Source organism: Acanthisitta chloris, unplaced genomic scaffold, assembly GCF_000695815.1.
Source record: "Acanthisitta chloris isolate BGI_N310 unplaced genomic scaffold, ASM69581v1 scaffold9236, whole genome shotgun sequence".
NCBI lineage: Eukaryota > Metazoa > Chordata > Aves > Passeriformes > Acanthisittidae > Acanthisitta > Acanthisitta chloris.
The window spans coordinates 1-15983 of record NW_008679722.1 but is presented as its reverse complement, the minus strand read 5'-3'; the positions used below and the strand labels follow the sequence as shown (position 1 = coordinate 15983).

Here is a 15983-nt window from a genome sequence, read left to right as displayed (position 1 = left end):
CGGCGGGACCGCACTGAGCCCCGAGGGACAGCACTGACCCTGAGGGACAGCACTGAGCCCCGAGGGACAGCACTGACCCCAGAGGGACAGCACTGACCCCAGAGGGACAGCACTGACCCCTGAGGGACACCACTGACCCTTGAGGGACACCACTGACCCCTGAAGGACCACAAGTCTCTGTGTGTGACCATCCAGCCAGTTCTTTACCCACCGAGTGCTCCCCCCATCCAATCCATGGCTCTCCAATTTGGAGACAAGGATGTTGTGTAGGACAGTGTCAAACACTTTGCATTTTATATACACATAAATATTCTCTTGCTACAGAACCCTCTAAGCTTCTACACGTTCTCAGGCACAGGAGTGTGCACAGAGATCTGTTCAGCATGGGATTTGCTCTCTGGATCTTACCAGGAGGTCATTGTGTTCAGAGCTGTCTGAGTGAGTATCCAGCTGGAGAAGCACTTTCTGCTTTTTCCTCCTGCTCTGCTCTGAGAGCAGATTTGTGCTCTCAACTTGCAGTTTATGTATTGGAGGAGTCTTTATAGCATATGTCTGCGAAAGAAAATGTTTAGAAATGTTAATTATATTTTCAGTGGTAATTAGAGAATCTAAACCCAAACTCCTCAGTTCATGGGCTGAGTATCCAGGAAGAGATGCTATATTTCCAACCAAAATGTGAAACAAAAGAGGAGGAGATCCTTTTTTTTTTGAGAATGACTGGGAAGCTGAGGAAGGACTCAGTTTTATGGCACAGTGTAACTTCCTTGTGCTTATCTGCACAAATTCAGGTTATATAGACACTACTTGTGGACTAGAACCAACGACTAGTCGTTCACAAAAGTGAAGGCAAAAGGTTTCAGAGAGACATTGACAGTGATATCAAAATTGTTTTTACATAAAATAGTCCTTTCACTGGAAGTTAAACTTGCTGTGGAATGGTCTCACTCTTTTAAATCCTGCTCATCCCAGCAAAAAAAAAATACATAAGCATCTCCAGAGAAGTAAGAAATACAGACAGGAAAATGCAACAAGGACAATTCAGTGTTAGGAGTTACAAACCTTCAATGCTGGACTGCCCAAGGGGCTCTTTGCAGGAGTCATTTTGGCCTTTTCCACTGTGTTGGTTCTCATAGGAATATCATTTAATGACTTGTTATTTTTGATGTTAAGAGATTCACTGTGCAGATCTAAGTAAGGTTTAGGAGTCTCAGGAAAGTGAGCTTGTATTTTCTAAAAGTAAAAGAAGTTTAAGTTAGAAGCATTTAAATGTCTTTTGTTGTGTGCACATAAGTTACCATGGAACCTCAAGAGATTCCATATTACCAAATTCTAAAGTTAATGAAAAGGTTAAGGTTACCCTGTGCTTCTTTTCACTTTCAGGTACCACATTCCTGGAGTGTTCTTTGGCAAGATTCTCCTAAACAGAGTTATGGGATAGGAAGTAAATACTGTATTTGAATTCAGCTGTTGAAAAGCTTCTTGGAGTCATTACAGAACACAATCCACAGTCACACTCTGTTATAAAGTCACACAAATATATGGCCCAGATCTAGTCCAACTGCAGCATCCCAAAGTCATTATTTTCCTAGTCACAGTTGCATTTCTTACACAACTTCTCCCAGTGCCTCAGCCCAGGACAGAGATGTCACCACCCAGTGAACAGAAATACCTTCTCTTCAATTGCTGCTTTCAGCTGCTCCTTAAGGGATGACAGTTCACTTTTCAGGCATGACAGCTCAGTTTCCTAAAAACAATTAGACAAAGGATAGGGTTAACTCTGCCCAGCCTGGCAAAAAGAGAACAGTCCAAAATGAGACAGTAATTAACAGGGGTATGCACTACAAACAAAAGAAAACTCCACTTGTTCTGCAGCCCTAGACTTGCAGCATTGCTTTGGTTTGTTTGAAGTTCTGCTAAGAATCAGGTACTTGAACAGAACTGCTGGAGGTGAAAATTCAAAACACTTGGGGGACAAGGGGTGGAGTCCAACTCTTTAACACAAAAGTTTGGTATTCAGGCAGTGAGGTCAGAACGTGACATACTCTCTGCAGAACAGACAGAAAAGCAAAGCTCCAGTTTAGTTTAGAAACATTTGGGGTTTTTAATGAACATACTAAGATCTGCAAGAAAATGAAAGCAAACAGAAATGAGTGGGTTTATCTTTCCTGCTTAGTCCCATTAGAGCAGAAACTTAACCCCCCCAAGAACTACATAGGAAGAAGCCAAATAGGATCTCTAGAGTTAATTGCACTTCAGGCCAGCAGCCCTTCCATGGAATCACTAGTGCTGAAGAGAAGCCTTACCAGGGATCTTTGTGATAACAACTGCTCTTGTTCTTTCATTTTATATAGTTTTAACTCTGCATCTTTTTCTTCCACCACTTTATCATATTCATGCTGTATTTAAAAAAAAAATCAAACCAACAACAAGCTCAAAACACTTGACCAGAGGGTACAATTATAGATCTACCCAGTCTTAAAAACACTCCTCAGTTTTTCAAGCCAGGCTCAAAAAGCAGCATGAGAAAACTCTGATGCTTCTGCAGGAACTGTAAACCAGAAAATGTTCAAGCAGAGTAATTTTTGGGCTGGCAGGAAAGGTTTCTCTCTGCACAGCAGTAAGAGTTCCAGCACAGAAGAGCAGCCATGCTGGTTTTATTACTGGTGCCTGATAAATGTCCTGCGAAGTGGGGTAAGTTCAAATATGGCAAGTTAAACTGCTGCAAGTCACTCAGTAATCTCCTGAGAGAGACAGGCCAAACTGACACTGAACTCATTGCATTAGGGTACCAAAGGAAGGCTGAATAAAGCCTCAAGACCCTAGAAATGTCTGTGAATGGAAGTGATCTGCCAGCAGGGATGTTTTCAAAACCTGGAGATGAGTTTATCTGTAGAGAATGAAAAGTCAAGTAAATGTTCAACTCCATTTTCCTAGACACAGGTCTTTTTTATGAAGTTTCACTTCCTAATCCATAATCTTCTGGGTTTACAAGGTTTTTGCTTAACATGGTGTCACACCTTACAAATCACAGCAATCAGTAAAGTCTCTTGCCTTGTGCTTTTCCATAAGTGCCACCATTTCAGTTATCTTGTGCTGACATCTGACATCAGTTTCTTTCTGGATCACTTTTGCTTCTCCAGCAAGTACCTTCATCTTCTCTACCTGTTGGCAACAAGTTTCATTCAATTCATGAACAACTAACAACAATATAAATTTCTTTGAATCTTAGTTTCATGTCTTCTTTCCCCATGGGTGCAAAGTGTGTGTAGTCTCATTTAGTTTTCTTTTGCTCTCAAGATCCTTTTCAAATCCTACATCATATTTGCATGTCATGAAAATGGGCAGATATACATAGATTAAAGCAACCTCCATGCCAGGCAATGTCACTTGGACCCATGAGGCCATTTCAGGCTCTCTGCCCTGACATTTTTTGACATTGCCATCCAAAAAGTGTGGGCAGAAAAATACTGATATGGGAAAAGTGACAATCTCGTTTGTCTGTGCTGTGTTTATACCAAAACCTTAAGGATCTAAGGTGCTAAAGCTTTGCTCACAGGCATGCACAAAAAATTCCATTTCTGTGGTTGAACGCTACATCAGAGCAAGGACTCTGCCAACAAAGCTTCCTAACACCATCACACACCCAAAAATCATTCAAAACTGCAGCAAAAATGAACACCTCTCACCTCTTCATTGAGTTTCTTTTCATTTACTATTTTTGTCTCAAGGTCTTTCTGATAGACGTCAAGTGTTTCCTTATGTTGCTTGTTCATATTTTCCATGTCTAGCTGTAATTTATTCACCTTTGGAGAAAGCAGAATTGTTGCTGTAATTTGTCAATGATTTTTCATTTTTACTTCTTATTTTGGAGGAGACAGGAAGCTGAACAGGAGCCAGCAGTGTGCTCAGGGGGCCAAGAAGGCCAATGGCATCCTGGGCTGGATCAGGGACAGTGTGGTCAGCAGGACCAGGGAGGTGATTCTGCCCCTGGACTCAGTGCTGGTGAGGCCACACCTTGAATCCTGTGCTCAGCTCTGGGCCCCTCAGCTCAGGAGGGACATTGAGGGGCTGGAGCAGGTCCAGAGAAGAGCAACGAGGCTGGTGAAGGGACTGGAGCACAAGTGCCATGAGGAGAGGCTGAGGGAGCTGGGGGTGTTCAGCCTGGAGAAGAGGAGGCTCAGGGGAGACCTTCTCCCCCTCTGCAACTCCCTGACAGGAGGTTGGAGTCAGGGGGGGGGTGGTCTCTTCTCCCAGGCAACCAGCAGCAGGACAAGAGGGCACAGACTCAAGCTCTGCCAGGGGAGGGTTAGGTTGGATCTGAGGAAGAGATTTTTTAGGGAGAGAGTGCTCAGGCATTGGAATGTGCTGCCCAGGGAGGTGGTGGATTCACCATCCCTGGAGGTTTTCAAGCTGAGACTGGATGTGGCACTTAGTGCCATGGTCTAGTGACCACAGTAGGGTTGGACTTGATGATCTTGGAGGTCTTTTCCTACCAGGTTGAGTCTCTGATTCTCTGATTCTAAGCACTGTTAATCTGCAGGTAACTCTGTTATTTGCAGGTATATAATTGAACTGTTTCTTATTTAAAGTCCAGCTTGTTCTCATAAAGAGTTGAACTTGGGCCTGAAGTGAGTTAGAAAATACTCAGAGAAACAAAACTATGGGTTGATTCCTGCAAAATCTGTATCTCAGTTCCATAAACCAGTTCAGGATGTATTTAACAAGGTTTATCACTAGTTACACTGGGACTTTAACCACTCTCCTTATCTTCTGCATGAAGTTATTCAAACTTACCTTCACCTCATAAACACTGCTTTTCTTGCTCTCTGCAGTGATTTTCTTTTTCAGTGCCTTGTTCTGTTGAAATTAAGCAAAACAAAACCTTTGATATATTAATAGAATTATGCAATGGTTTAACTGATCAAGCATTTGTGCCTTTCAAAAACTGTCCATACCTCCTGCTGCAAATCTTCAATGCATTTGGTCTTATTTTCCACCTGTTTCTTTAGAGTATTCATCTAAAAAGAGACATTTCAAGCATTAATTAATAAACTCCTAAAATAAGACTCAGTGTGTTACAGATTACTGTTGGGGTTCTCACACAGTCTGAAACACAAGTTGATAGGCTACAATGATTGGAGTGTTAGCCCTAAGGTACCACAAGGTGTTAATTAACAGCAAAGAACCAGTTGCAGAGTTTAGAAAGAAAAAGGGAAAAAAAAAAAAAGGAATGTTACAATTTAAAAAATAATCTTTATGAATTCTCTGTGATCCCTAAAAAATGAATTTTCATACCTTATTTTCCAGAATCTTCAGCTGCTTCTCCTTTCTTGACATTTCATTTTCAATACTCTTAGCCTGCAGTTACAAATGTAAATCCTTGACTTTTACAATGAAATTCTGAAATCCATTCTGATGCTCTAAAACCAACTGTGCTTTGAAACTACAGTCAGACAGTAAAATACTTGAATCTGCTGAAGTTTAAATTCCTATTAGAGAGCTAATGCAGATCCATCTATCACCCAGAGACATGCAGAAATAAAGAGAAGAGAGTTCTCTGTTTGCCTGAAATCTAACAAGTCTGGACTTTTAAGCCTCCATCAAACAGAGAACATCCCAGTGAAGGTCCTTGTCTTTATAACACAAGGGCTCAGCTCCTGCACAACTGGCAGCAGCCCTGAGAGGGGAGAGCCTCTAGCAGGGATCACAGCCCCAGACAAAGCTTTGCAGAAAACAAACCAGCAACTGTTTCACATGTATATTTTGTCCTACAGGTTATGCTATCTGTTTTCAGGATAAAGCACAGGATGTGGCATACATTTTCTTCTCTTTCCTCCAGTTTACTTTGGATCTCTTCACCTGCCTTTGCCATCTTCTCCTTCAAAGACTCCAGTTCGTTTCTAAAGGCCAAATTAACAAGCATTAGTAAATATTGACTTAATAACTCACTTCTATTTGTGCTGCTAAATAAACTCATACTTTGTTGTCTAAAAAGAGCTGCTAAGGTTGGTGGGAGCTTCATAAGCTGTTCCAAGAAAATGTTCTTAAAATGATGCAAAATGCCTGGGAAGTTAATGTCTGACCTGCAGATAGTTTTTGTGAGGATGGAAAGATGCTCCCCTTCCCTGAGGAAAATAGGTCCTAACCTGTAATGTAGCTATGAAACATGAATTCTGCCTGCATAGGGAAGTCATGGTACAGAGAGTGCAGGGAATGGCATTTAACCAATTTCCTGTTCTCACATTTAATCCACAACCCTGAACTTCTATTTTCATTTCCTTCACACCTAAAAACACCTGTTATGGTGTCCTCAGAATAAGAAGGACATGGAACTGCTGGAGCAAGCCCAGAGGAGGCCACAAAGTTGCTAAGAGCACTGGAGCATCTCCCCTATGAGGACAGGCTGAGGGAGTTGGGGCTGTTCATCCTGGAGAAGAGAAGACTGAGTGGAGATCCCAGAGCAACTTTTCACTCTCTGAAGGGCATACTCAGACTAACTGTGCAGGAATCAAGTCTAACTCCTTTAATAACATTGGATATTACTATTACTTTTCACTTGCCTTAGCTGGTCATTTGCTTCTTCCAGGTTTTCAACCACCTGCTTTGTATCTTCTTCTCTTTTCCTACTCTCCTAAATAAAGACCATTGTAAGTAAAAGGAATGAAATTCAAATGACATCTTAAAAAATGCCAAGGCATCCAAAGCATGTTGACCTGCCTCATCCCAAGGGCATTCTGCCTCCTTTGGATTTCAAACACCAAACACAGTTCAGGCAGCCACAGAACCATGTCATGTTACAGTTTACTATCTGATTTGTACCTTACATTGAATGTTGTCCTTTAAAAACAACTGGAAGTTTACAACTTGCCTCCTGACTTTCCTGCAGTTTCTTGAGTTCTGCAGCCACATCACTTTTCTCTTGTGTTATTTGCTCTTTCTCTAGGGAAAGCTTATTGATGCACTCTGCCAGTTGTTCACTCTTCAACCTAATTTGAAACAAATGATCAAGAGAAATAAGAACATGAATTCTTTTTGAGTCAAATTTATCCATTTCCAAGTATTACTTCATGCTAAAAAAAAGTCCAGGTCTGTATCTACAGTTGGTAGCTTTGCAGTAAAGTCAGAGTGATTGAAAAAAGTGACAGAAGGAGAAAGGAAAATTTGAGTCAAGTTTTGGTTGTTGTAGTTCAAAGAAGGAGTAAAATGAATTCAGAAACTTTGTCTTCATGTTAACCCAACCAAGTCACAGAGAAATGGAACAACTACATACACAGAAATTGAGAAAATCTAATTAATAAATCTAAGTATATAATGAATCTCATACTGTGTGGTTCAAAGTTTTCATTAGAAAACAACCCCAGATCATTGTGTATGAAAAGAACTTCTGTGCAACACAGGAAAAATCAAATATTCTATTTCCGAAGATGTTCATACATCTCTTGTTCCAGATCTGTTTTCAGGGTCAAGAGCTGATTCAAATAATCTTGTTCCTTCTCAGCTGCACTAGTCAGTTGTACTTTCAAGTCGGGGATTTCTTTCTGTGAAGGGAAAAGGAAGACTTTAAACTATAACTTGTGAAAGCTATCAGAAATCAACTGGCAGCCTAAATATTAACCAGAGCACACCAAAGCCACATATTCCCCAGACTGCACTTTTCCATCTCTCTGGAGGAACATGGAATTGGGGTGAGACAGTGAACTCTGACACATGTGATCTCTGTGTCCTCTACTGTGATTCTCATTAACACATTCGCAAAAATTACTTCTCCTTGGACATAACTTTCAATAAAGACATTTGCTTCAGACATCCTAAGCTTTTGCATTCACCTAAATAAAAGTGACTAAAATGTCACAGAACTCCAATGCTATGGTGATGGAATATGTCCAGAGGGAGTGGCCATTGGAAAAGGTGTCAATGAAGAAGGAAATGATCAGAAATATTGACAAGGAAAAGCAAAGCAAAGCAGAACACAAGAAGAAAAACAGAGGAGAGAATCAAAGGAAACACTGAAATCATCTAAAAGGGCAGGTGAGAAAGTTTAGTAGAATATTCAGGTAGACTAGACAGTGTTTATATGTGGCATACAAGTTACTTAGACAGCAAGAGAGACATAATATGAAAAGTAAATGCCAAGAGACTAATAAAATGAACACTTACCAGTGCTTCTGACAGCTCTTCAAGTTGCATCTCTTTGTCACATTTTAGTTTAGTCATCTCTTCTGCAGCATATGCAATATAAGAATAATGGACTAGAGGTAATAATTCCTATTTATCAGGCAGCCAAAACATTTATCCCTTGGCAATATCTAATTTTCAAACTTGTTGGATTAATTCAGCAACTGTAAAGCTAAATTATGACTTAATCCAAATATAGAGTGGAAAAAAATGATTCAGAAAGGCATTAGGAAATACATATCTGAGAAGAAACCAATCATTTATCCTACCTAAAATTCAGAGCCTGTTATGTTTTCCACATTGTGGCTTCAAATAAACTGTAGAGTGTATAAACATATAAAACCATTTCTCCAAGCAATAGGGACAGTCCATTTTCAGAAAACATTATTACCACTTATTTTCTTTCTTCAAGTCTTACCCAGTTCAGCAGATTTATTTCTGAGCTCCAAGTTAAGCAGCTTTGACTCGTCTTCATATTTCTCCAATCTAGGAAAATGGTAATTAAAACCCCCAAATGTCTAGTACAAAGCATTGGAAAAGCTGCACTTGAGACTTACTAAGACAAAGCCTTACCACAAGCACTGTAAGAACATTTGCCTTTCAACAGGCAGATGATAAATCTGTCTGCAACATGTACCAAAATTCTCTTTTGCAACATGTACCAAAATTCTCCTTTACAACATTGAAAGAACAGGCATAAAAGCAAATAAATATAGACATACATAAATCTGCAATTCTTAAAGAATTATGGAAGTTAAAGGAGAGGGGGCAAAAATCTACTTTTTTTACAGACCAGGACAACCAGCACAACAGAAAAAATACACTAAATTCTCTACATTTAGATCACAGTGTCAAAAAAATGCCCAAATTTCAGCTTCATATCCATTTGTTCCTCGATTTTGTCATAAACTGCAATCTCTAAGACCATTCTTTGAACTCAAACTGTGGAATTTACCTATTTTGCTCTTTTTGCAGCGAGCTTTTCAAATTGGCAATAGAAGTCTCAAACTCCTCTATCAGTGCTGCATGCAAAGCCTTAGTGTTTTTACATTCTTCCTCCTGTGCTTCTTTCTCTCCAGTGACCTGAATTAATGTTTTCACTGTAGTCTGCAACTCGGTTTCTAAGCTCTTTTGAGTCACCTTCAAAAAATTATATGATTTCTAAACATGTTTTGCATCAAACAGCTGCAGTTGTTTCATAGCTAAAGCATCAGTAATTGTTTATGCAATTACTCAGCTGATCTATTTAGACTGGAAAACTGGAAGGAATTTTTACCTCTGCCTTTTGTAATGACATTTTGGCCTCTTCCAGTTCTGCCCTCAGGTGATCTTGTTTGATCTGGGACTCCTTTGACACTTCTCCTTCAAGCAGTAAGCAAAAAGAGGTATGTTTATATCTAAGAAAAATAGGATATGTACTAAAAAATGCTGCAAAAAATGTACAATTATATATAGAGTTTTAGAATTTAACAAAGTCCAAAGGTATTTGCAACATGTACTATAAATATGCTTAATATAAATTACTCAAAAATATTGAATATCAAGTTCTGAAGTGTAATTGTCCTCAGTAAAATCATCATGATCCTGTTTGTGATACTTCTATAAACAATTGCATTGTAACAGCAGAGAGAACTCTTACTTTTTGCTTCTATCAAGTCAGCAATCTTATGGTTTGACTCCTGCAGCTGAGCCTTGATGTCTTGTATGACACCATCTTTTTCACCACTCTGTGTGGTCAGAGCTGAAATCTAACAAAATTAAAATAACATGATAATGAGGTCTAGACAAAGGACAGAGACTCATTCTCATGTGTGCAATGAGCAGACATCGTGCTGTCATTCAGCCAAACAGTGACCAAGGCATGACTCTCAGTGAAAACGAGCTTCAGTTCAACATAAAAACACGAACTCCAACAGGAAAAAGATACTGGAACATCACCAAAGTTGGCAGAATATGACTTAAATGTAGCTCCAGCTGCTGATTTTGTCTTTTTCGCTAGTGCCCAGAAGCACTCACTGCCTCTTGCCTTGCCCCTTTATTCCTAAAGAAATATTAGATTGTAAAACTGAGCAAACCTGTTTGTCCTTCTGAATCACTTCCAGTTTCCATTCTTGTTCAACCTTCTCCACTTTTTCTGCTTCTTCTTTTACTTTAGAAATACAACAGCCATAGTTAATTTTCTGCTCAGAGTTCTGCACAATTTCCAGTTTAAGATTGTTTGCAATTGTACAGTTTGTTTCCTAAAGAGTAATTTTAATTCATGTTTGAAATCATTTTGTAATCAGAAAAAAATTTTTTGCCAGCCTTCCACAGAATTAGTGCATTATTCCATGTTTGTTATGAGAAACCAACAGAAATGGAGGTGTAAAAATGAAGTTAAAATGACTATTTGAAAAATAAAGTTCCAAATCTGACCCAGTGGAACAACAATAAAAGGGCTCAGGTATGACTAAAAGAGGGTCCCAATGTCCCAGTGCCACCTGCTCATCATTCCAGCACTTCACACCACTCTGCCCTGACACTGCACATGCAGTAAGAGCTGTGAAGTCCAAAATCTGCAGCATGAACACAATGAAGAGAATGCTCACATTTGAAACTCATCTCCAGCCTGGTGTTCTCTGCTTGCACACGAAGGTCCTCGAACGCCACTGTCATTCTCTACAAACAAAATGCAATATTTGATGTTCAATATTTGAATTCTGCAAGTTCTCCAGAGGTTGTTTCCAGCCTCAGCCAGTCTGTGGGATCAGACTCTGCTGCATGTCATGATACACACACACGATGGATATGAAGAGTATCTCAGCTCAGCTTAACATAAAATCATAGAATTTAGGGGTGGGAATGGATCTTACAGATCATCTAGTCCCAATCCCTGCCCTGGGCAGGGACACCTCCTCACTAGATCAGGTTGCTCAAGGCTCATCCAGCCTGGAATGAACACCACCAGGGTTGGGGCAGCCACAGCCTCCCTGGGTAACCTGTGCCAGTGTCTCACCACCCTCACAGGGAAAAACTTTTTCTTACATCCAACCTAGACTTTCCCTCCTTCAGTTTGAACCCATTGCCCCTTGTCCTGTCCCTGCAGTTCCTAACACAGAGTCCCTCTCCAGCTCCTTGTAGGCCATTCAGAGAGTGAAAAGTTGCTCTGAGGTCTCCACAGAACTTTCTCTTCTCCAGGCTGAACAGCCCCAACTCCCTCAGCCTGTCCTCACAGGGGAGATGCTCCAGTCCTCTTATCAACTTGGTGGCCTCCTCTGGACTTGCTCCAACAGTTCCATGTCCTTCTTATGTTGAGGACACCAGAACTGTGTGCAGTGTTCCAGGTGGGTCTCACCAGAGCAGAGGGGGAGATTCACCTCCACATAACTCACACTGTAACCTTTTAACAAGCTATGTCACTTACTTCCACGTTGTTATTCAGTTCCTCATACAGTTGTCTTGTTTCTTCTCTTTCATGTTCATCTATCAAAGCAAGAAAGTATCATAAATCCTTTCCTTTGAAAAAGCAGGTCCAAGGCATTATGGTTAAACAGGGTAATGAATGAAAAAAAGGAATTATTGACTCTTTTCTGACTAACAAGTCATTATGAAACAGGATGCCAAAACTTATATGGTCTGGGAAAAATGTACATTGCATTGAAACCTGTGTCAGGGTTTAGGCACTCAAATAGCTCCCAGGCTTGGATCCTTACAGCAAACAATGTCACAGGCACAGAAATCCTTTGGGCTTAGCATTACAAAACACAGGTGTTTGTGAGCCACTTCAAATTCCCTTCTAATTTTAAGAGCCACATCCAGTTTACCTCACTCAGAGAACCTCCCTGGGACAGCCTGAGAGCTTTACTCCCTTTGTGAGAAAGCTACAAGTACCTTTACTTTCATAAATCAGAACTTAATGAGCATTTACACTTGCTGGACTTCTCTGTAAAGTGAGTGCAGGTTTCCTTGAGCAGATTGCACAGATGCCTCGAGGCTGTGTTTCTAAAAGAGAGGAAAAACCCAAAATATGTAGTTCCAGGCACACAGGGCATCTTGTGTACCTGAGGAGTGACAGTGTGAAAGACCTTCACAACTCAACACCCACATGTACCTGCCACAGCAGCACAGAACTCAGCATGAAAACTACATTTTCACCAAAAAACATACATGTATTTGGCTGTATTACTTACTCTTTCAAGAGATCTTTGTTTTCACATATCTCATCTTCCAGTTTTAAACTGAGTTTTTCGTTTTCAAACTGATTTCATGGGGAGCAAATACAAAAAGACATTGTTATTGAAAAAACATACTGGAAATGCACTTTGACTTCTCAAAGCTCACATGAAAAAGGAATTTTCTGCATTAGAAGACAGAAGTCTGTTTTATCTGGTATTACATGCTGAGGCATCTTTTGCATGAAGGGCATAAATAATGATTTTCCAGCAGCTGAAACACTCACAGGTATGTTCTCCATACACACTCACACAGGGCAGGTACACAACCTTTCTCAGAACAACCACTTTCTCAGGCAAAGCCCAATCTGCAACACTCTGATATTTAATGACATGAGTAATATTGTCACACTGAACCAGGAAACACTTTCTCTTCCTCTGTTCAGTGTCTGTTGGGCAATACTGGCCTGCAGCTCCTGAATGGCTTTTCTCTGTGCTTCAATGATCTTCCTGTTTTCTTGCAGTTTTCTCTCTTTCTGGCTTAGCTCTGACTCCACACTCAGTTTCCACCTCTTGATCTTCTCAGCCTCTTTGTAGAGTTTGGAGTACAATTCATTCACTGTTTCTATATTCTAGTGAAACAGGTTCCACAATTTAACCTCAAATACTATTCAATAATGTTGTAGATACAGACTTATCTCTTAGAAACATCACAGGAGTAAATTTTTCCCCCACAGGTGGTGACACACAGCATCAGGAACCCAAGTTTAAATCTCTATGCATCCACCCTGTGTGTATGAACAAATATTAGAGAGCAAATAGGAGACAGAAACACCAGAAAATATACCATACTGCCCTCAGACATCACCAAAGGTCTTAAAGATGTGGGTAACTGCACTCCAGCAAAACTCTACAAAAGTTCTGCTAGAATTATCAGTACCAGAGCCAAAAATCCTTCTGTTAGGCTCTTCACACCATTCCCCTCCTCTTATCCTGACAGATACTGCTGAGTTAGGTAAAAGCAGCTCCAGAGACCTTTCCCAAAGCTGCCCAGGGTATGGAAAACCACCCGACCTTGTGCACTTAGGACTTCTTTCAAGCCTTGTTCAAGCAGTGCTAGCTCAGTGGTTGAGGCAGGTCAGAGCAGCACAGAAGGCCACAGGGCAGTTTGGCTGAGGGATGATGTCACCTAACACTGTCCTGGTTTTGGCTGCATCACAGTGTTGTTTCAGTCCTGACTGTATTTTAATTGCTGCCAGGACTAAAAGAAGTTTAGTCCTCAGGGATAGGAAAGAGATATGTTCCATTTTGGGGCAGCAAACAGCATTTTGTATCTGGGAAGCACAGAAGCTACTGCAAAAAAAATGAGCTTTACTGAGTTGTATCAAAGCAGAAAAATCTTGGCAAAGATTTGTCTCCAGGCATGTTCACTGAATCACAAATACCTCCTCTGAGTGATTCAGCTTTTCACAGGAGACAGAAAATGCTTCTTCCCCTTTAACTACTTCCTTTAGCCCTGCAATATCTACTGACTAATGCTTGAGGCAACTGTTTGGGAACAAATTAAGAGACCCTAAGAGATGAGATATGCAGAGTTGATACTTAGCTGACCTCTTCATCTACTTCAGAGCAAAGTTTTACTTGCTGTGAAATCGTATCTGAAATATGAAGAGATTTTGATCAATGTCTTTCTAAAAGAAGTAACAGTGAAACTATTTAGCAGTCACAGCTATGAAGCTGTTACTCTGCTCATGAACACTAAATAATACTAAAAAACTTTCAAGAATGTGCAAGGAAAATGTTGATTTTAGTCTTACCTGAGTCAGTGATCTCACCACGGGTTTGGGTACCGAATGGCAAATTAAAATCATCATCTGGGCATTTGTTAAATCCCTGCACAAATGTAAACATTAGTTTCTTAAGGGTAGTTTGGCAAAAAAAAGATTAGAAAATCCAGAAAAAAAATACAGCTGCAGTGAAAATAGGATTTTTCATCAATACTCATCAAAATTACCCAAATTGGTAATGACTTTGGAACTCTCTGGTTTGCTTTGTACCTCACAGTGGCTTTTCAAACTGTTGGTCTTTTGTAGTTTGCTTTACAGACTGTGGCCAAAGGGGAAGGTTTTGATGCTATTACCTGTGTGTGCACAGCTGCAGGTGAAGAACTCAGGAAGCAAAATGATTTCTTTGAAAGGCAGTAGTTAATATTTATTTATATCAGGGCAGCTCTGAACCACATCTCTTTATGTTTTAGCACAAAAATGTCATTTTACAAGGGGTTTTAAGTCAGGTAAGTTTGTTTGTAAATAGCACAACTCATCTGTCAGTGTGTCACATTAGAATCTAAACACAAGGAGCCTCAGCATGAAAAAATTACTTGTTGAAGTCACAAAACTCAGTGTGGTGACAGAGCATTTGTTGAAGTCACAGAACTCAGTGTGGTGACAGAGCATTTTCTGGTGAAAGCAACACATCAAAGCCAGTGTGGGCATCCCAGTGGGGCACTGCTCACTGTGCTAGATTACCCAAATCCCAGTGGGGCACTGCTCACTGTGCTGGACTACCCACGTTAAACCACTTGTGATCACAGCTGTACAACACACAGGTGCTCAGGAAGGTGATTCCCTTCAGTTTTGAGAGAAAATGACAGTAAAATCCTTTGAAATTAACACTGAAGGTGTTCCCCCCAGCACCAATGCAGGTGCATGGGCTTTCACCTGTGTGCGTGTGTTCAGCTATCCTTTGAAATTAACACTGAAGGTGTCTCCCCAGCACCAATGCAGGTTCATGGGCTTTCACCTGTGTGTGTGTGTATGTGTGTGTGTGTGTGTGTTCAGTTCAAGGCTCTGAGCTTTCACCTGTGTGTGTGTGTTCAGTTCAGAGCTCTCATTTTCACCTGTGTGTGTGTGTGTGTCCAGCTCAGAGCTCTGGACTTCCACCCATGTGTTCAATTCAGAGCTTTGGGCTTTCATCTGTATGTGTGTGTGTGCCTGTATGTGTATCTGTTCAGTGCAGGGCTCTGGGCTTCCACTTGTGTGTGTCTGTGTTCACTTCAGGGCTTTGGGCTTTCACTTCTGTGTGTTTGGTTCAGGGGTCTGGGCATTCACCTGTGTTTGTGTGTGTTCAGTTCAGGGCTCTTGGCATTCACCTGTGTGTTCAGTTCAAGGCTCTGGGGTTTTTACCTGCGTGTGTGTGTTCAGTTCAAGGCTCTGGGTTTTTACCTGTGTATGTGTGTGTTCAATTCAGGGCTCTGGGCTGTCACCTGTATGTGTATGTGTCTTCTTTAGCATTCTGGGCTGTTACCTGCATGTGTGTTCAGTTCAGGGCTCTGGGCTGCCACCTGTATGTGTTCTGTTCAGGGCTTTGGGCTTTGACCTCTGTGTGTTCAATTCAGGGCTCTGGGTTTCCACCTGTGTGTGTTCAATTCATGGCTCTGGGCTGTCACCTGTGTATGTCTGTGTTCAGTTCAGGGCTCTGGGCTTCCATCTGTGTGAGTCCAGTTCAGGGCTCTGGGCTGTCACCTGTGTATGTGTGTGTTCAATTCAGGCCTCTGGGCATTCAGCAGTGTGTGTGTTCAGTTCGGGGCTCTGGGCATTCACCTGTATGTCTGTGTGTCCGTTCAGTTCAGGACTCTACCTGGGCACTCCCCAGGTG

At 41.0% G+C, this 15983-nt stretch overlaps 1 protein-coding gene across 1 annotated transcript in view; it reads right to left on the bottom strand.

The window, feature by feature from the left end:
- The window catches only part of SYCP1 (synaptonemal complex protein 1), a gene marked incomplete at its 5' end in the record, with an annotated part of 15148 nt that extends 929 nt beyond the window's left edge, over positions 1 to 14219 (bottom strand). Inside the window, 27 exons of the mRNA XM_009077415.1 lie at positions 409 to 552; positions 1060 to 1230; positions 1358 to 1417; positions 1670 to 1744; positions 2304 to 2396; positions 3052 to 3162; positions 3687 to 3803; positions 4795 to 4857; positions 4956 to 5018; positions 5296 to 5358; positions 5819 to 5900; positions 6561 to 6631; positions 6869 to 6986; positions 7435 to 7538; positions 8158 to 8219; positions 8594 to 8661; positions 9131 to 9315; positions 9452 to 9545; positions 9814 to 9923; positions 10251 to 10324; positions 10764 to 10833; positions 11579 to 11637; positions 12083 to 12156; positions 12345 to 12412; positions 12794 to 12958; positions 13938 to 13984; positions 14144 to 14219. Of these exons, the coding sequence (XP_009075663.1) occupies positions 409 to 552; positions 1060 to 1230; positions 1358 to 1417; positions 1670 to 1744; positions 2304 to 2396; positions 3052 to 3162; positions 3687 to 3803; positions 4795 to 4857; positions 4956 to 5018; positions 5296 to 5358; positions 5819 to 5900; positions 6561 to 6631; positions 6869 to 6986; positions 7435 to 7538; positions 8158 to 8219; positions 8594 to 8661; positions 9131 to 9315; positions 9452 to 9545; positions 9814 to 9923; positions 10251 to 10324; positions 10764 to 10833; positions 11579 to 11637; positions 12083 to 12156; positions 12345 to 12412; positions 12794 to 12958; positions 13938 to 13984; positions 14144 to 14219 (2487 nt within the window). The remainder of the gene's footprint in view (positions 1 to 408; positions 553 to 1059; positions 1231 to 1357; positions 1418 to 1669; positions 1745 to 2303; positions 2397 to 3051; positions 3163 to 3686; positions 3804 to 4794; positions 4858 to 4955; positions 5019 to 5295; positions 5359 to 5818; positions 5901 to 6560; positions 6632 to 6868; positions 6987 to 7434; positions 7539 to 8157; positions 8220 to 8593; positions 8662 to 9130; positions 9316 to 9451; positions 9546 to 9813; positions 9924 to 10250; positions 10325 to 10763; positions 10834 to 11578; positions 11638 to 12082; positions 12157 to 12344; positions 12413 to 12793; positions 12959 to 13937; positions 13985 to 14143) is intronic.
- Between the last annotated feature and the right edge of the window lie 1764 nt (positions 14220 to 15983).